This window comes from Melanostigma gelatinosum (assembly GCF_949748355.1).
Source record: "Melanostigma gelatinosum genome assembly, chromosome: 1".
Classification (NCBI taxonomy): domain Eukaryota; kingdom Metazoa; phylum Chordata; class Actinopteri; order Perciformes; family Zoarcidae; genus Melanostigma; species Melanostigma gelatinosum.
Window position 1 is genome coordinate 29,617,390 of NC_136634.1, and position 21,370 is coordinate 29,638,759.

Sequence of the window (21,370 nt, forward strand, 5' to 3'; positions counted from 1 at the left end):
GTTGGAAGCGGATTGAGACCCATCTTTTCAAAGGGTTTGGTCTTGTTGTTTGGTTACCATCAGAGTTTGAATGCCAACCAGCCAACACAACGTTTGATTGAACCGAACCAAGCAGGTGTGAAAGTGCACTTGTTGGCTTTGTTGGCAATGTTAGCTTCACTGTACTTAAATGGAAGGAAAAGGCGAATTACGGGGTGGCTATGCCTCTGCCAAGCAGTTATGTTGCAGTTTACAGCCCTGTCTGTCCAATCCTCTGTCTAACCCTAACTCGTATGAATAATTGATTCATGTTCAAAAACGTGTTTTGTGAGGTCAGTCACATTCGATCACCAAATTCCAACCAGTCCATCTTTGAGTCCAAGTGAACATTTGTTCTTGAGATATCGCATTCATGAGAATGGACTGGACAGATGGACAACCCAAAAACATAATGCCTCAGCCATTGCCGGCAAGGACCATGAAATGAGTGAAAACTGAAAGAGCCACAAACATATTACATATTACAACGCCTGCACAGTGTGTGGGTCCATCCAGATGTCTGTACTTACATGTGGCTGGTTTGTTACAGTTGTGTCCGTGTCTGAAGTACTGTGGGTTCTCTATGACAGGGATCCTGGTCAGTCCAATCACCACGGCGTCCGGCCCGGCATCCAGCGTACAGGGGCTGATAATTCCATGGTTCACATGATGAAGGGGGCTGGCGGAGTCTTCCTCACCGCTAATCACTGCTACCGGTCCTGAAAACACAGAGTCACAGACTTAACACCTGTAGGTGAAACAAAAGCCAATACTTGATAAAAAATCTAGCCTAATATTCATAATTCTGGAACAATTTCTTCGAGCCTGGTTCTAACAAAAAAAACCGTGAAATGACCACAACCTCTTCACAGCGTACACATGGTGGTGGTAAGAAAACAATGACAAAGGAATGTCAACCTTTGTTGTGTTGGACACACAAATTCCCAGGTTCAACAAAGATATGTTTTAATCAAAGTCCCCCCAGGGAGCAGGTTGGGGTAAGAGGATGGATGGGTCAAAAACGGGAGAGCGGTGTTTGTCTGTTGTAAAAAAAAAGGCAATGTTGACTTTGTTAAATCGCGTGGGTTATATAACCAAAAGCAAAAATTTCAGTTTTTCAAAATTACGTTATTTTAACCCATCATATGTTTCCGTAATGCAGTGTTAAGTCTTTCTATGAGATAACGTTGATTTCTTAAAAACAATCTTGGTTTGTAATTGAAGATCAGGCATGGAGGGACGATGAAGATGAGGAATTGGAAGAGATATTAGTTTTGGACTGACGGTCAATCAGTTGCAACTTTATTTCAATTAGGAGAGACAAGTCAGATGAAGAAAAGATAATTGTTCATTATTATCGGATGATATGTGATGATAAAGTTTTGACAGAGTCTTTGGCGCTTGGATTTGTAATCGCGGGGCGTCTGCCCTCAGCAGCATCAAGTTAAATCCCCCCCGTGGAGTCCAGACACTGGTGGTGATGGTGGCTGATGAGGCCGATAGAATAATGAGTTGATGAAGATGATGAATCTGATGAAGATTGGGCGGAGATGGGGACGTGGAGAGTTGCGTAACAGCAACATGAACATACTGAAGGTAGAGAGACAATCATATTTAAAAGAGACAGCAGCAAGATGACAGGCTCACGATGTCCTTGTGCTATTGGAAAAAGGAGACCAGCTGATCTAAACAACTGATACCGTGATTGACAGCCCCAAACAATAACAGCAAGGAAATAATGACTGAGCATGCGTGAGGAGTGAATGGCAGATGTATGAGAAATAAACTACAAGCCTAAGCAGCATCCAAGCAGCTAGTTAATGAACTGGTCAGCCAATCATCTACGCAGCCAGACAGTCACCCAGTCACTACATCATGCTATCCCTAATGCATTCAATTACTCAGCAAGGCTGCTGGGTAGTTAAGAATTGAATCAGCCAGTCAACGAATCACCATCATATTTTGCTCCCACCGAATATTGGTGTGTGATAATACACATTTGAATCAGAATGAAAACAAGATGATGAATACCATCTTGTCATTTTGACAGATTCAGCTACTCCCATTTTCCATTCCATTCTTTGAAAATGTATTCGAGCGTAGATTAAGACACTCCGTGACAGTAAATGAATTAAATCCCAAATGTAGATGACTCAATGATATAAAGATGAAGAAAGACCTACACCCGGCCATCCATTCAATTATGAACCGCATTCTTGCTACTGGCTACTTTATACATGCCACCATTTCACTGCAGCTGAAAAACACATTAAATATAGGCTCCAAACTGCCATTCCCATCCAACACTCCAACCAAAGTAGTGCAACTTCTGGAAACATATTTGACGAATTCCAAATTCAGTAGACATTGTAAACATGAGTTTATGGTCTCAATAGTTTCAAGTCTTCTTCAACAAAGCATGATGTTTAGTGAGTACATTATGGTGCCATTTAGAGTCAAATAGACCATAAAGAAGGGTATGCTTTAGGGCGGGGCCACCTTGTGATTGACATTTCTCCACCATGGCATTGTCCGGTCGGGGAAATGTCTGTTTTCTTCTTCGAACTTTTACCCTTTCACTGTGGGTCTTCAGTTCATGAAAGTTAAATGTATCATTTTGATTTTCTAAAAAACTGTCCTATCCAGCTTATCAGTTATACTTAGCCCCACCCTGCAACCCTTCTGGGGTTGAAAAAAGAACGATGGCCACAAACCAAGATGGCGGCGACCAAAATGCTAAACTTGAGGCTTCAACATTTTAGTCCACAAACTAATGGGCAACTTCACTGCGACTACGTTGACTTCTTACATGCAGTCTATGGTTCAGATTGGGACAGAGGTTAGAGATACAGAAGGTAGAAAAAGTAGAAAAGTAGAAAAAGGAAAGTATTTTATTCATAGCTTTGGCCATCATCCTTATCAGTGGGAGTGTCGCATCCCCACGTTTCAGCATGAAGCTGTGTGAGTTAAGTGTTTTCTTATCGACAGGAAGGATGGCAGAAAAACGATGAATATCGGAACTTCCCTTTAAATGGAGTGATGGAAGTTAAGAGGTGGAGAATCTGGAGGAACCTTTTGAGGTGGATACAGAGCTTTACCAGGTGGAGGAAGAGCTTTATTGGTAACATCAGTGGTTGAGATTCAGAGAGGAGACGTTCAGAGATAGAGGAGGCGGCTTAAAGGCATAAGAGGAACTTTAGAAGTAGAGCAGTGGTTCAGAGGACGGGAGGAGAGGAGGGAACCAATCTTTAGTTTTTTTTACAAAACATAGCATTTTAAAGCCATTTAATGGATCTGCTGTTAGACACATTGCAATATCATGTGAGAGGATAAATGAGATACAAGATTACCAAGAAGGGACTCATCCATGGTTTCATTGAAATAACACCATGGCCGAGTTGTCATGTTTGCGCAATGTCTCAAATAAAGTTAATGTGAAGTCAGTGCATTACATATTTTTTTAATATATCATTATAGAATACAGTTCATTATTGTGTTATTTGTTACATGTGTGCACAAAATATCATTGATCTATATTTGTTTTACATAAGAACCCTTGACTTCACTGTGCCCCTCACCAAGACTGCTGAATCCACCACCACTATGTTTTGTGAAAATTTAGAGATTATGTGGAGTTCAAAATTAATCTTATTATTTGACTACATTTATGTCTGTATGTCATTAGATTATTATTGTAGCTGTGTAAGATGGATTTGAGTTATTTATGAATTTGCTGATTTAGCTTATGATTGTCCTTTGGAAAAAAAACTGAATATAAAATAATATATAAAATAGATATAAATGTAAAAAAAATCATATATTTAGCACTGACCCTGAAAAAAAATCTAGCACAAACTTGAAGAATATTTGGAAGCTTCAGTTGCAGCACAACAGGAGGTCTGCTTTGTAGTCCACATCGTGCAGTCCGCTGGGAGCTGAACTCAGAGGAGACCACAGACGGCAGGTAAACATCACGGACGAGCTGCCAGTCCGTCTCAACTCACACACACAAACACCCTCACTGTCACACCTAGAGACTTTCAGACTTAAATCCACCTGAGCTGCATGTCTTTGCTCTGGAATACTCTGGGAACATATTGACTTAGTAAAGAGCAGGGTTGAGGCTGGTCCAAAGCAATAAGACCAGGTCCACAAAGCATGTATTCCCTTTATTAGGTTGATTGGTCTGTTTGGTGTTGTTATAACGGAAGAAAAACTTCTCATGAGATATTCAACTCTCCATTTATACTTATTCATCTACGCCCATGATGTTTCACATAAACCTCAACTGTCCACTCTTCTCAGGCAGTTCTCATACACTGTTCATGGAGCTTTACCTATGAAAAATAATGCACCATAATTTGTATTTGATATGTCATCCACGAATCGTAAATCAGGAAGTATAGAGAGCGACACACTTTGTATAGGGAGGTCAAGTTTGATCCAAAAGCACCAGACTTTCACCCAGGAGGCCGTTGTCTGCGTCCCGTGTGAAACCATAAGTCAATGTTGACTAATTTGTCATGTAACTCTCGTTATTATTTCCAGAATTATTTGTATGAGGATAAGTTGCTGTTCTTTAGGTTACATGGTCCTGGTACTATGCATGCTGGCTCACTCTCATCTTACTGGTACACTTGAATAGCAGAGATCCATTGTCAAGGTTATTAGTAACGTCTGTGCTAATTGTTTACCGAAATAAACAAGGGACCATTGTCGGGCAACTCTCGGGACTTTAGACTAAGATAGCCTGCTGCTAGCTGTAGCTTGATATCTACCTTACAGACACGCGAATGGCATCATTCTGACCGTCTTACTCTCTGAAAGAAAGCGAATAAGTGTGTTCCCAAAATGTCAAACTTTAAAGGTTCAAACTTTTTGCCTTAATTTTTGTTTCTCAAAGAACCTTCCTCGCCTCCTTTCCACTGAATAAAATATGTGGTTAATATCACAAGTATACAACAACAGAACATTTTGTTACACCCTTCCATTAAAACCAAGGCCTTGGTCAGGTCGATATTATCAGCAGAGTTTAGATTAGATGTTTTTGACAGACATGTGACTCATATGGAATCTGATCTTTTCAATTCTGGTTTGGGTCTCTTTCATATGTGGTCCTACATCAGATACAGGTCAGACTTTTATGGTATACAACCTCATGCAACTTTTATGTCACTCTAGTTTGACATTCGTCAGAATTCTGGGCAGTGAAGCCTTTCTCGTCATGATCCCACCACACTTGGCTCTGACTCCCCCTCCACACACACCTCTGTACAGAAGTAGCAGCCATTGCTCCACAAAAAGGCTCAATTCAAAATATAAAAACAATATAAAACAGCACACTAACTTAGAAATGAAACCGTGCTGACTTCCATGGTCTCTATGTTTGCTATCCAACGACAATGTGCAGCATTTGATGTTTTTTTTATCGACTCTTTCGGGTCAGTTCATAATTGTGACCGGTTCAAACTGGAATCTGATATTGGTCACATTTAAAAGAGAGTGTGAACAGCCAAACAAAAGAAAATCTGATCTGAGCAACAAATCAGAATTGAGCGCTGAGGCTCACAGTCTGAACGTAGCCTGAGTCAGCTGATAATCGACAAGAAATGTCAAAGGAGTGCCTATAAATGAAGGACAAATACAAAGATTCAACAGTCTATTGACGCCAATGACTAATTATGACCATCAACAATTGATGTAGCGTTCATAATGGCCTCTACTTTATTTAATGTTCAGTATAGATTATTAATTTGAGTTTCAGGCTGCATTCTTATTCATTTCTTTATTTCTCATATCAACTCAAAGACCTTTTTTTTTTATTAGTTGACACCAATTTGATTTCAAGTTTTGTATTCATGGTCATACATATATTTCTCATCTAATTCTACTCAATGCTATTTTGTAAATATGGAGTTTTGATGAATATCATGATGATGGTTATGTTGTCTATAATTAGTATCTATGATGATTGAAAGGTCACAGCAAGGAATGGACGGTATATAAAGAAAGCAGCCGAACATCCTTTATATACGTACGTCTTCCCCCCGGGGGATCCAGGGAGTCTGCTGTTGTGTCTGATGGAACCGAACACACCGACCTGCAGTTACTATGACTGACACAGTCAACCTTCACAGCAGACAGAAACCAAGGAAGTGTTCGCGCTGTGAGTTGGTGCTGGGGGGGGGGGGGTTTGATGGAAACGGGGGACAGGAGGACATGAGAGAGGAAGAAAGGAAATGAGAGACATCAACTGATGAGAGCATGGATAAAGGAGGGAAGGTGGCAGGATGACGAACTGTGAGGTTGGATCTCAGCAGGAATGCGATCATTAATTACCGATCACACAGAAATGCCCCGCAGTATTTTGCATTACCACCTTCTGATATGAGCAGTCTAAAAGTCCTACTTGCAGCACTTTGAGGTTATAAAACTTGTTGGAAAGCAGAACAAAATGCTGGACAAAATTCTAAATTATAATGGAGGTACACATTTAAAGTGTGTCATGTGGGAGGGGGTGCCAGATTATTTATGGAACAGCTCAACATATTGGGAAATAGACATTTTTGTTATATTTTGCAGAGGTCAAGTCAATCTTCTCCCATTCGTCAATGTCGTTTTGCTGTGTCCATCTCAATAGATGCTTGAACAGGTAGCCCACTAATGCTGCATTGTGGTTCACTTCCTGCCATTGAGGTGGATTATGAGGTGGATTATGTGCAATCACTGTGTTCACAACTGCTCACACTACCATAGTTCAATTAAAAGGAACAACATGCAGGCTTGTATGTTTTAGGTGCACCAGTGTTTCCTATTACTGATGAAGGTATGTTTGACAGCAGATATGCTAACTTGCATATTCTTGCAATGTTTCCATTGATATGCACATGGTTTCCAGCTCAGGTTTGCAGCAGCTCTGTCATCCACAGGGACTCTCAGTGAGCAGGTTTGGGATTTGGACGGATGCTGAAGGACACTTGAAAAGAACGTGTTAATATTTATGGCCATGTGTCAGACAAGCTGACATGTGGGCTGAACGGTCAGCTGATAATGGATAAGAGAGGACAAGGAGTGAGTGAAGGAGAGATTTGGGGGGATGCAGAAGGGCAGGAAGATGTCAGGTAGACAGTTTTCATAGAGCACAAAGGTCAGAGCTTGAATGATGTTAGTGGGCCATCGGGCAGACTCGCTGAGGAACTGGGAATACTGACTGGTAGCTGCTGTCTTTCTAGTTTACAGTCAGAACTGCACATCTCACTACTTAGAAGTAACATACGTATATAACAGAACATCTATGGGCCACAGAGCCTAGGGTTTGCAGTTTAGTCAATAAGGGAGAGATTTGATGTCCTACCTAAAATCTATTTCGGGTCCCGCCCCTTTTCCAGATTTCAGATTTATAACACGGCGTTTGCCTGGCACCCAAAATCATGTATTTAAAGCCTTTTGCTTGTGTAAATACAGTACAGACGGAGAACGCATCCACTGACGTTGTTGCTTCAACCAGTCACATTTTCTGACATCTATTTCCTCCTTACAGTGGTCATAATAGTGCAAAAGCACTATTGCATTGGCAGGGAAGTCAAACTACACTACCTATGAACATGTTGATAATTGTATGCAACAACATGGTATAAAAACTGTTGACAGAAAAAAACTCAAAAACTCAAAATGATGCAATTGCTGCTGTTTGAATGGAAATGACACGACTTTCTCAGAGAATGCAACTGTGATGCAGTGATGTAGTAACCATTACAAATTGAACTCTTCAATGGCATCTGTGCCCAATTACTTGCAATTTTACTGGAACACAGATACCCTAATGGCTTATTGGAACTACAAGGGAATCCACTTGTATTATAAAAATAAGTGTCCTTAGGTCATGGTGATTGATGCCATAGTTTATAACATGACCACCCCTCTGTTTTCCATTGTGCCCAATTGGCACCACAGTCTTTCAATCACACTTTATTACTCACATCAATCTAATAGGCCCCCAGTATTGATACCTGCTTCTCACTGGCTCTCAGAACAGTCAGACAGACTTCATTAACTCCATAAATCACCCGCTCAGCTGTTTCCGTCGCTCTGCCAGTTCTGAGCACTGGAGCATCCAAGATATCACATCATGCTAACCCAAAGAAGGGGCCGTTTGTGTTAATGCTTTGTGGCTTGGGAGATGATGACGCTTCATTATTTCGGGGGGAAATCAGGACACACATGCATTTCACTGCAAAGGTTGGCTGACAAATGTACTGTCAAACGGCAGTTGGGACAAAGTAATGGAGGATGGCAAAAAGGGAAAGAAATGGGAGGTGATGTTATCCTGAAAAAAAATAGTTTTTCAAGATAACTAAAGCTTGACATAAGAATAAGTATGCTTGTTATGTAACTGACATTGCTTAAGTACATCAGTTATGTAACATAACCACTCAACCCCAAATTGCTCCTGAGGGCTGTGCCATCGGTGTGTGAAAGACTGACTGCTTAGTATAGTTACTCCTGATGGATGGTGGTAGCCCCTAACATCAGTGTATGAATGGGTGAATGACATGTAGTGTTAAAGCGCTTTTGAGTGGTCGGAAGACTAGAAAGGCGCTATACAAGTACAAGTCCTTCTATATACGGTAAAATAAGTCAACGTTGACACAATCAGTGGTCTCCTGAGTGAGTCTGTCCAGTTTATTTGACCCATCAAGTCTGTAAGCTCTGCACATAATGAAGAAGAGGAGGAGTTGGTAAAAAAACAACAAAAAAACAGTTCAACTTCCATTGTATGGACATGGTTCTGGTTTTAAAATGTCAGACAGCTAGAAGAAATTGATAATCTGTAAATTATGTCAAAGTAAAGAAAGTGGTTGCAAAGGGCGGTAATACAAGAAATCACTAATCGGAAAATGTTCTGGTATTTGAGGAAAGCTAAATGGCAAGTGAGTCATCGAGCATGGAGAAAAGGTTTTGTATTCCTCCATATTTATGATTGCAGTTTGGCACAAAAAGTGAAACCATACGTCTCTACAAATCTTTTTACACAACATACAAGTGGTGGCAGCACCAACGCAGTCAATATAAATGACTTTCCTTTCAGAGCTCTGTGATTACTGTGGGTTCAGTGCTCCATCGCTCTCCTGTCATCCCCTCAGACCTCCTTCTCCCAAAACCTGTAAATCATTCTGCCGACAGACACTTTGCAAATGCACCTTCACACCTGCCCTGCCAAACACACAAACAAACAAACTACGGAAATAGGCCCTCCCTTTTCCCTCACATACACTGGGATGATGTAAATCAGGCAGAGGACTGAGTGCAAGCATCCGTCACACAGCGACAATCACAATTTGTGTGTTCTCCACCCTGGTGTGAGCTATCTGGGCTTTTAGCATCTATGATACAGCAACATGTCAAATATGTGTGTTCGTATGCTCCATTGTCGACATTATCGAAAGCAGTACACGTGATCTTCACGTCACCTCAACCCACGGGAAACCTCCGGTTCTGAAAAGTGAAGCCAATGTGAAAGTGTCTTGAACTTGCATTCTCTGTAATGGCCACCAGGAGGTGACTCCTCCGGTTGCAAGTCTGGTTGTATAGAAGTCTATGACAAAATTACCCTAATTCTCATTTAAATTATGACCTCAGTAAACATTGTAAACATGAGTTTATGTCTCAATCTCTAGTTTCAAGTCTTCTTCAATACAGCATGATGTTCATTTAGTACATTATGGTCCATTTAGAGTCACACAGACCATAAAGCAGGGGATGCTTTAGGGCGGGGCTACCTTAGAAGTGACAGGTTGTCCGGTGTGGGTGCTTTCCGTGTTTTCCTCTTAGAAATTTAACCCTTTCACAGTGTGTTTTCAGTTCATTAAAGTTAATTGTAACATTTTAGTTGTGCACCCTCTCCCGTCACTTCTGGATCCAAAATGACCTCAAAAAGGTTGCATGCCTCCGCAAACTAGTAGAGTTGCAGTTTACATACACACAAATGTCCAAAATGTCCAAATCACTTTATCATTTTATCCTTTTAAACATTGTTTGTGAAATTGTCACAAGCAGCAAATCATTTTTGGCCCAAAATAGTTTGTGTGAGGTTAAAGTGAACTCTTATTTTAGCCGCTACATTCTAATCAGTTCATCTTTGACACCAGCTGGACATTTGTGCCAAATTTGATTCAGTTTCCTCTCTGAATTCTTGAGATATCGCGCTCACAAAAATTGGACCAGACGGACAGAAAGCCCAAAAACATAATGACTCCAGCAACGGCTTTTAGCTGGCGGGATCCATAAAAACCAAGATGGCAAAACATCAAATCAGAGGGCTTGAAATTGTGAAACATGTGGAGCTAGCAGCTGTTGATAGATAAAGATTCATCCAGCATTAACTCACTGCATGTACGTTTGCTCGGCAAACAAAACAACATCAAGAAGTAGCGTGAGATCATCAGAGTTGTTGTGTTCATTATTAAACGAGAAACATTGCCAATGAAAATCTGACTTGTGCCTATACTTAAATATTACAAGATAATAAATGAATAACATGCCTCACTCCTCCCGTCCTTCCCTTTCACAATAAAAGACACATAAGTCACTGTTTACCAGAGGGAATTCAAATTCACTCAGAGCCTTTTGCTTGGAGGAAATCATTATTTTAGTTTATTTATTTTTTAATTTTACTCAAGTTACATTTTATTCAGGTTCCAATGTAACCTTTGTAGGAATAAACGGGACCTCCAACACTGTATCCAGGTCTGCTAAAGCCTCCTTGTTGGGGACCCGCTGGAATTACTTCACATCAATGTCCTCCTTCTGAAGGTCGAACACTGACAATTGGCTCCTTCCAAGAATACACACACGTACTCACGTGTGTGATGCTAAACGATAGAGGCAGGCAGAGTGTTCTCATCTGAGAGCCTTGAGCAGCCCAAACCCTCCTCTCCTCTCTCTCTCTCTCTCTCTCTCTCTCTCTCTCTCTCTCTCTCTCTCTCTCTCTCTCTCTCTCTCTCGTAATTGGTTTGCTGCTTGGGGCTGGGGATGTGGGGGGTGGGTATTGGAGGCGAGAGGAGGATGTCACAGAGGCTGACAGCAAAGCGGTGCCATGTAGACAAACAAGAGAGAAACAAGAAACAATTACACTGACTGGGGGCGGTGGCCGGCCGACACTCCCTCACTGACCGACTGTCTGTTACTGGAAACAGCACTGAGTTGTGTTGTGTGAACATGTTGCTTCAGCTACCAGTCAATGAGTTCTCCATCCATCAGTTTTTTTGATGTGCTTTTGGATGAAAGCAGAGACAGACTTGGTGAATAAATGATGATGAAGCCCAGGTACAGGTACACTGCGTAGCTGTTTACCAGAGGGAACTCAATTTTACTCAGAGTATTTGGCAAAAAGGAAAGTCAATCAAATAGCTGACAGTAGCTTAGGCAGTACAACAATTCACCTCAAACGGAATGGCAGACGCTGCTCTGTGTCACTAAGCCGGCTGGTCTTATCCAGCATTCATAGCAAAAACCCACAAAAACGTAATTTGGCGTAATTTGTTATCCATGAAATTATAAATGAGGAAGTATTAAAACCATTTTATTATTTTAGAACCAGCTTATCGAGAGCGAATTTAATGCATGTATACATGTTTTTACCAGATTAAAAAGCAAAGTCCACAATATCATGTAAGCCATTTTTACACACTCCAAACACAATTCTACACAACTAATATAATCAACTAGAAGATTTACCACAATATTCTGTATTTTTCGCCATGAGTCCACGAGCTACGCACTCCGGTTTGAGCTACCACGTGAAAGCTAAAGGCTAACCAGCCAAACCGAGATAGCAGAAAGCAAGCCAGCAACACACACATTCCAGAGATATCTTCCAAATGTCTCTCCGTGAAACCATTACAGACAAACAGCCAACAAGCAGTAAAACCACAAACCCTCCATGTTTACATTCAGAGACTGTAGCTGAAGCCTATAGAGGAGAGACTCTCTGGGACTACACCAGTGCCACAGGGCCTTCGCTGTGTTGCTCAAGGACACTTCGACAGGAAACCGCATGTTCCTAACATCAACACTGACAGCTACCAGATATCTCGCATTTTCATTCAATGCACTCTCTTCTTCCCACTCCTTGCACCATTTCTCTCCACCACCAACCCCCTCCCTATCCCTCTCTCTCTTTCCCTCCAGGCCAGGCCAGTGGAAGTGCAGTGAATGCCTGATGAGTGAGAGTTTAAATTTTTCTGCGCAGCACGGGTAATAGTTCTGTAATCACAAGTCGACAATTTGAAATGTTGATCTGAAGGTCTGGGGTAAAGAAACGACGCATGCATATTCTGCTGCGTTCATTAACTCATAGTGCATATAAAAACAATGGCCTTATCTGTGAATAACACTCCAATATACTGCAGTTGGAGTGTTGTCTATAGACCATAGGGAATGAGATCAGAATATCATCCAATACAATGAACTTGAGTTTGTAATGTGTTCCAGATTTGATGCAACAGGCTGGTTGATTGTGCAGTGAACGTCTATGACCAGCACATCCTGCATAATGACTTACCCTGAATGAGTTTGTCTACAGCTGTCAATGAAAAAGACTGTCCTCACAAGAAAAGCACACCATTTCTTACTTGTTCAAATAGTAAGTAAGTCAATAAGTAAAACTGTATCCATATATCACCACCAGTTACACATTTCACACTTCACATTATGTACAACAAATGACATCCTTAGTACTTGGACTCTCACATTGTTTAAGGAAAAACTCTCCCCCTGAAAAAAATTTTAAGAGTAAAAAAAAGAAGAGAAATCTCAAGGAGAGCAATAGGAGATGTTCCTTCCATCCTAGTTAAGAGCCTAGCTGCTACATTTAGTTCAGCCCGTAGACGGGACAGTGCAGTTTGGCTTATGCAAGTGAAAATGGCATTGACGAAGTCAAGACGGGAAAATATGACGGTGTGAATGATAAGTTAAATAAAAAGCCATTAATAATAATGATGTGGTTTTTGCAATGTTACCCAGTTAAAAAAACAAAACAGGATTGAATTTAGTTTATTTATTTCATTTGAGTTTATTGGCATGGTGTTCGAATTACAATTGAAGATCAAATATAAAGGCAAGATTCCTTGTTCTGTTTGAATAGGGGCAAGAGAGCGGACACACTGGAGAATACCATTTGCAGCATTTTAGGGCGAATAACAAACCTAAAATTCTTTTAACTGTCGAGGACCACCGGCAACCACTTCATGAATTAGAACTCTGCCGGACACAACCTTCCAACCAGCACAGCCTCCGCTCAGAGAGGTGGTCGGAAGGCTCAGCAATGCGTGAGAGTTTGATGGAGAGGCTGACTGCTGATTGGTTTCCCACCAACAGTCGTCATTGTTTCTTTTAACCAGTGATCCTGACTTCCGACAGATGAAACGGATATATTCTTAACCAAAGCCTTATTGTCTAATGCAGCTTTAATTCTACAGATGATGATGGTAGTTGTAAAGTCAGTGATCGAAGTTCTGGTATGAGCCAAAACCTAATTGAAACTAATCTTTTGAATGCCCATATTCTTGTCCTTGGCGTCCTCATTTCTCACCTCACTCTCTCATGCATGGGATTATTTCAGTTTATCTTTTGACTCTGTGAATGCTTTCATTGTTTTCAGGTCTCCCTTGAGCGTCTTGAGCATCTGGTATTTTGGGTGGAGACAGCAATATTCTACCAGTTTCGGAAGGCAATTTTTGTTACTGCAGATGCTGGTGTCACATCATGGATTCAATTTAAAGTGCAGGTAGTTTCCAAGAAAGCTTTCTGAATACAGATGAGAATGCTGAGCCTACAGTTAGAATAGACAATCAGGAAGCAGAGCCGGCCAATGAAGCGAAAAGTTACCCAAAATTACATTATGACTCTGACAACCTCATTTCAGTGACAGATAACTCCAAATTAATTCATTTTTAACCAGTTAAAAGTTCCACGCAGTAACTTAGACTTCTGGAATTGTTATATAAATATTACTTTGAATTACCATCAATAATTTTCTGTTCATTGGGTCGTGCAAAGATTTGATAAGAGCTCCAATGTGAGGACAGATGTGAACCTGGTTCCTCAAGTCAAATTGCAGGTGAAGTTCCTGAGTTCCCAGAAAAGGTAGAAACTATTACTAACGTTTGGACCCAAAAACGTTAACTTAATCGACAATAATGACCCTAATATCTAAGAACACTGTACATTTGATGTACACCAGGCATGTCCAAAGTCCGGCCCGCGGGCCAATCACGGCCCGAGGTCAGATTTTATACGGCCCGCGCCTTCTGTCTTAAAATGCATTATTTATGGCCCGCCAGCACAGTCAAAACGGAATGAATAAATCATACAAATTCAACATGCAATTCCTATTTTTACCTCATGGTGGCAGCACCACTCTGTAACTGTCTGGCTGTTTGAAATTGGCTCTGACCCTTGAACTGTCATGGCTACGGCAAGTAAAAAAAGGAAAGTCGATAATGAGGGCCGCCGCTTCCAGGAGAGGTGGAGATCGCAATATTTTTTTCACCGAAAACCGAAACAACTGTGTCTCCCTAATTTGTCATGAGACTGTTGCCTTGTTTAAGGAATATAATGTAAAGAGACACTACGAGACCAAACGTGCTAATGCTACAACAAGCTATCAGAGAGCGTCCGTGCTGGAAAAGTGAAGCAACTCCAAGATAACTTGGCCACACAGCAGCGGTCCCTTTCACATGAAAACATCATCAAAGTAAGCTGCGGAGTGGCCGTGGTAATTGCTAAACATGACAAACCTTTTACGGAATGTGAGGTTATCAAAGACTGTGTTATGAAAATAGCAGAAAACATTTGCCCCGAGAAGAAGACAGAGTTTGCTAATGTTTGCCTGGCTCGTAACACTGAAGAGCTATCATCAGATACGAAGAGACAACTTGATTTTTTTCGTGAGCCTGTTTCATGTGTGTTGAATTTAAATGTTAGACAACTTTTCATCACCCTCATCACCCATAAGTCATATTTAAGATTGTCTTGAGGTGAGAATATTGATCGGTTCCTATGTAATTAGCTTTTAGATGGCTTGTTCTTTGTTATCTGACTTTCAAGATGTGAAAGAAAGGCAGAATAGTTGTTGAGATGTGTTCACACATGAATGCTTACATTTGGTTACATTGCTATTTGCTGTCATTGAAAATAAAATGATAAAATAACAATGTATGTATAGGCTACTTGTATTGTTTAAAATAATGTCAGCAGGGACTGTTGGCCCTTGGGCATTTTCACATTATCAAATTTGGCCCTCTTTGAAAAAAGTTTGGACACCCCTGATGTACACAGTCCATGTACACATGGTATCAAGACCCTCGCCTTCAGATTCAGCTCATTCTTCAACACAAGAGGATGTGTGTAAGATCTCTTGGTCCTTGTTAGGGCAATATGGGGAAAAAAAAATCAAATATCAAGAATTCCTTTTAACAAAAACCTCGATCGATATTGTGACAACAATGCAGGGTTGACTATTGCTGCTTTCACAAAATATTTTAACAATATTTATAATAATCAATCATCAGTAAAGAGGATACAATGACTAAAGTGGGTAAAGATAAATAATGGAACAGCTAGAAGAGCCTGGTAAGTTCAGAAAATCACATCACTTTACTGTAAAACAGCCTTTAAAAAGAGGAAAAGACAACACCTACACCACCTTACCTTTGGTATCCAAAATCTAAAACAATATCTCGTCTCATATATAACTATATTGATATATATATTATATACACTATATGTATATAGTGATACACAGCCCTAGTCCTATCCCTCATTGCTTTTTCTATTTGGTTTACTGAGATGCAGGGAACAGAGAGAAAGTGAGAGCCGGGGGATGGGCAGGAAAAAAAGCAGTGGGGTTTGTTATGAGTCATCCTGCGTTCACTGTTGAGCCAAGCAAAGTAAAGTAAAGCTCTCCTCTGTGGACTGCTACTGCCAGACCAGCATACACACTGCAGCTGCCACCAAACTCAGAAAAGCACACGCTGACATTTTAGACCTGAGCGAAATATGTGTGTGAGTGTGTGTGTGTGCATGTCATCGGGGTATGCGTCGTTCAAGGAATGTTCTGTCATTTACCAATGTTAAAAGCATTGTTGGATGACAGATTGGATTAAAGAGCGAGGGGAGTGACAAATGATTAGCAGTACAGGGAGAAGGAAACAAGCTAATAAAAACTGTGTATGAAAAAGGCTGTTATACCGACAAAAAAACACTGCACATTATTTTGCATATAACCCGCAATATACATTTGTATATTATATTTGTGGAAGTTCCGGGTCCCGAATTGAATATAGAAATTTAAAGAAACACTCCAACTGCTATGAAGCCATCTGAAAGTAAGAGGTGTTTGTCTCGGCAGAGATAGGTCACAGTGTGTTTGCAACCTTGTTTGTTCTCTTTTAAGTTTAAATGTAATGTTACCGTGTTATAGTGTATGTCTACGGACCGCTGAGTTCCGTTAGTGATGTGTAAATCGCTATTGTGTCGTTGCTCCGATAGTAGTTTAGCGCTGCTATAAGTCCATGCTGATATAATGGTGTTGTGTTTAGATCAGTCACCATGAGTCAGCTTGGTAACTGTAACTTTATTCGTCAAATGCCCAGAGCTGCCGGTCGGGTTTCTGTATTTCACAGCGGTGAGGATCTGCCCTGCTTTGAGTGTTTTCTGACCCACACACACACGTAGACATGTAGGTTGTGCTGTTATCTCATCTTAGACACACGTGGTGTGTAAACGCGGCCTCTACTGTGTGCCTCATTACTCCATTTAATAATCGTGGCCTTGCCGCCGTTTTTTTTAGCTTCGCATATTGACTCGCATACGAGTCTGCATCCGCCATTTTGTAGTCTCACGTGGCGTGACCACTTACGAGATCATGGCCGCCATTTTTCTTTTGCTCTTGCTTCTCCCCTCTATATACACACACATACACACACACACATCGTATTGTTTGATTGTTTGTTGATTTTAGACAGCAGGCTCGTAATTATATAGTAGTTGTTAGTTTTAGATAGTATTGACTTGATCAGTGTTGTTAGAATTGAATAAACTGTGTTGTACTTTAAAGAGCAGCTTCCTGTGATTACTCTGTGCATGTGTTTTGTGATAACAGCTGGATATCGTGGCCTAACCTTCACCGTTCACTCTGAATGTGGAATAGTTTGCAGACTTACTTTATAGTTTATAGTTTGGTTATTGGTCCCTGATCTCAGGGTGGTGCCTCATTATTATTTGTCAATAATCGTATTGATATTAATATTTTTATTAATGTCAATCATTTTGTTTTCATACCAGATCCTAACAGCTTTGTAAGATATCATTCAAACCCTCATATGAAGATATTTAGAAAAACACAGCCAACATTTACTTGTTAATTGGATGAGAATCAACCTTCAGTGAATCTGTGACTCTTAGGCTGCACTTCATCTTCATGAAGGACAAAGAGGAGATGTTGCCTGATACTGCCTAAAGCAGTGGTTCTCAACTGGTCTGGCTGCGGGACCCACCATCACCTCTTAATGACAAGCCGGGACCCACGACCCAAATTATATATATATATGTTGGGGTCTGACCAAATGGCTTCAACATGTGCTGTGGACAAAGAGAATCAGGCCTTCCCTTTTTGAAACAAAGGGTTCATCCTGATTTGTAGTTCCCCCCCCAAAAAAACTATGGTCCTGAAGTCACCTGAATGCACCGCTGCAATCTCATTGGCCGAAGGCCAAGAGACCCCAGGACCCCTGTGGTTCAACCACTGTCCAACAAAAGTGCCTGCAGATCACACCTCCATGCTTTTTCCCTTCGACCTCCGTCGAACAGGGAGCACACAACGCTCTCTTCGCCCGGACCTTCGTCCTGGACACATGAAGACACATCGGCCTCTCCTCCCCCCTCCAGCACGACGGAGGCCACGAGGAAGCTGCGGCCTTCACCCCTCATCAAACCCTGACCGGTCACGAGCCATTTCGCTGGACGAAACGACAGTGTTCTATTCTGAGTAAAGGCCCCCTCAGCCCGCGAGACGAATCCGCTTCCGCTATCCGTTCTCCGCTTTTTGCTTTTCCCCCCTTTTGTTGCGCACAAACCGGCACAGAGGAAAGACGACTAAGCCTCGCTCCTCTCGTGACCGAGGATTCCCGGTAAGACGCGCAGACACGCCGTCTCAGCCGAAGTTAACTGTCCTCCCTGCAGCGAGTACAGATCGGACCTGCGTTTGCTCCAGAGCCACGCCAACGGACCGAAGCCGCACCAGCAAAAGCCGTGCGACACACAGCGCCCGCTGCAAGGCCGCGCTGAAAGCTCCCCCTGCTCCCCCTTCCTGACGAGGAAAAGGGACCACTTTGCCACGAACACACTCCAACGTTGCAACGAAGCATCGACAAGTAAGATTCATGGTATCTGGGCATAGCTTAGCTTAAATTCACTTAAATTTAATTCAGGCCATTTATTTATATGTTGATATTCCGGTGTTTTTGTGTGTTTAGGTTACGGTCACGTGATATCGAGGCATTGCGCAATCCCTCGCGGATCAGAAAATTCGCTCTATGGTGCATTCCCGTATTCTGTTTGTGTTAAGACACTGTCGCATTATACGGAGGTATTTACGCAATCATTACGGACCAGAGAAGTTCCGTTGCATTGTGTATTAACTGTTTGACTGTTGCTTTTGGGATTATTTGATTTCATTTTTGTTCTTGCTCTATTTCCTTGAATCGATTCTGTGAGTGAAGTGTGGAAACGTGACTATCGGGCATAAGTGTCGTCAGTTCGCGAAGCGACAACGGCAACTTGTGTGAGATACGATCGGCGATCCTCATTTTCACTACAACGCGACATCGCACACAGAAACTCTGATTCCTCTCTCTGATTCCTCTCTCTCCCCTTTTATTCCTCTTGTTTTCCGTAACACAAACACACACAGCTCCTATCTCTGCCCCTGAGGGAAACCCCGTTCAAACGATCGCCTCACAATCACGTGCTGCCCAGGCACACGTGATTACATACAGCAGTCTCACTGCCATTTTGGCCCGCGTCACTCGACTCCGCCATCTTTGTAGTCTTTAGCTGTAGTATCTTAAGGCCCCTCCCCTTTTGTCCGCGTCACTCGACGCCGCCATCTTTGTAGTCTTTAGCAATAGCTGTAAGACTCCCCTTCCTTTTCACACACACACACACACACACACACACACACACACACACACACACACACACACAGACATACACCCTCATCCATTTTATTCACTCTTTAGTTTAGGCATATAAAATTGTATGATAACGTTTGTTGGTTGCAATATTAATTGATTTGATCATTTATTATTTTGATTTAATAAACTCTGTTATACTTTAAGGAGCAGTCGTCTGTGATTACTTGTTCATATGTATTTGATAAGACTGTATGTAGTAGCCTGTGCTTGAACTTAAAAACCTTCACTGTCACTGAATGTATAGTCATACGCAGACTATTGACATTATGAGTGACTACTAATTATGAGACTTAGTTTTATCGTTTGGTTATTGGTCCCTGTTCGCAGGGTGGTGCCCCGTTGTTATTAATAATCATTAATAATTGTTACATACATCAATAATTCTATTGATGTCAAGAATTCAGTTTCTTAAATGCTGATAACCCAAACACGCTCCTTTACGTTCCCAACATATATATATAATTTATATATTCAAATTATATATATATATATATATATATATATATATATATATATTTATATATATATATATATATATATATATATATATATATATATTTATATATATATATATATATATATTTGTATATAATTTGGGTATATCTATATTCAAGAAGTCTAGTAACGTCTCTGTGTAGTAAACTGTCAAATCAAATAAAGAAAGTACACATCAATTATATTTTAACAAATATTCTCATTTTTCAAATTTAACTGGATGGATTATAAATAATACATAGAAATACATGAATAAATGTTCTTCTCATTTCAAGTAAAATAACGGCTGGATTAAAAAATAAATTACGTAACACAATTCATTTTAGATAAATTATGTTCACTGAATTGCCCTGCAGCTTTAAATTCAGTTCATTCAGCGTGAAGTGAAGAAGACACTATTATATTTTTCTCATCTTCTAAAAAGAGAAAGTAGTGTTGGAAGAATTCACCTCTATGAGTCTGTCCAGTCAGAGTCTAATGACTCTGGTCTCTGGTCATTTTCTCTTTTGGAGATCGTCCTATGATTTGACTTTCACAACTCTCACTTCAACAGTCCTGCTCTGCTCTCTGTATCCTCGTCTCTCCCCGTGTGTCACGGTGTCTGTACATCTCACTCAAGTCAGGAAACTTGTCAGAATACTCATATTTGATTGGCTGAGCTGCATCATGTGATGTGATTCACAACACATTGGTCAGTGTTTTTCGTGCACCGCTGAACAAGTGCCGTAAATGCTGGAATAATTCCGCTGCATAAAAAATGGCCTTCAAAATAGAATCACAAATTTTTTATTATTTTTTTTTTACATACAGGCCGGTCCCACAGCCCACATTTCATGGAACAAAACGGTGTTATTTATTTCGAAGCGGGCGTCATTCCCAGGAGGTTTTCCACTGTAGATCCAAGCCAAGAAATCCTTCTGTCACATCCAGCGTTTGCTGCCTTTCATTTACACACAAGTTATGAGCCAGAAGCGTGTGTATCAAACGGACAGAATCCCTGCTGGATTTCTATAAGGCTGTGGCACAAAACATTCTCTCTGAACTCTGCTCATGTTCTCGTAAGCCAGTCATGAGGAAACGATGATAACTCTTTCTTCTAATTGTAATGAGCCAGTTCCTTTTTCCACTGGGAGCGTTAACCAATGAGCACCCTGTCTGGGGAGATACCGCATGTGTGAGTGTTTTGTAAGGGCGCCACACTGCCGTGGTGTCATGAAGCGATATTTAAATCTACACTGGAGAAAGAGAGAAGTTAAGAGTGTAATTATGTATATGTTTGATGGTCCCATTTAAATGGTAATGAACAGTAAGCGTGCAGTCTTCCTTAAGGGGATAAATACCTTCATTCATCTGGTGTGACTCATGTAAGGGGAGCACTTTCTTGTCCTCTTTTCATTTCTGTTTTTTTTTCTTCTCTCTTGTTCGGTATTGATTTCACTTCCTTAATTAGAATTTTAGAAGCTGCAACGCCACAGCAGTTTAAATGTAAAGATATTGCATCATTATCATTATTAGTCACCTGAGCATTTGCACAGCCAAATGTGTAGAATCACAGAGCAAGTATCTGCCACGCAAATAACCTATTAACGCAGTCCATTACA

At 41.0% G+C, this 21,370-nt stretch overlaps 1 protein-coding gene across 1 annotated transcript in view; it reads right to left on the reverse strand.

Moving 5' to 3' along the window:
- Window positions 1–21,370, reverse strand: part of LOC306797681 (NT-3 growth factor receptor-like) — a gene marked incomplete at both ends in the record, with an annotated part of 225,650 nt that overhangs the window by 52,402 nt on the left and 151,878 nt on the right. Inside the window, one exon of the mRNA XM_079297062.1 lies at window positions 549–737. Coding sequence (XP_079153188.1) covers window positions 549–737 — 189 coding nt within the window. The remainder of the gene's footprint in view (window positions 1–548; window positions 738–21,370) is intronic.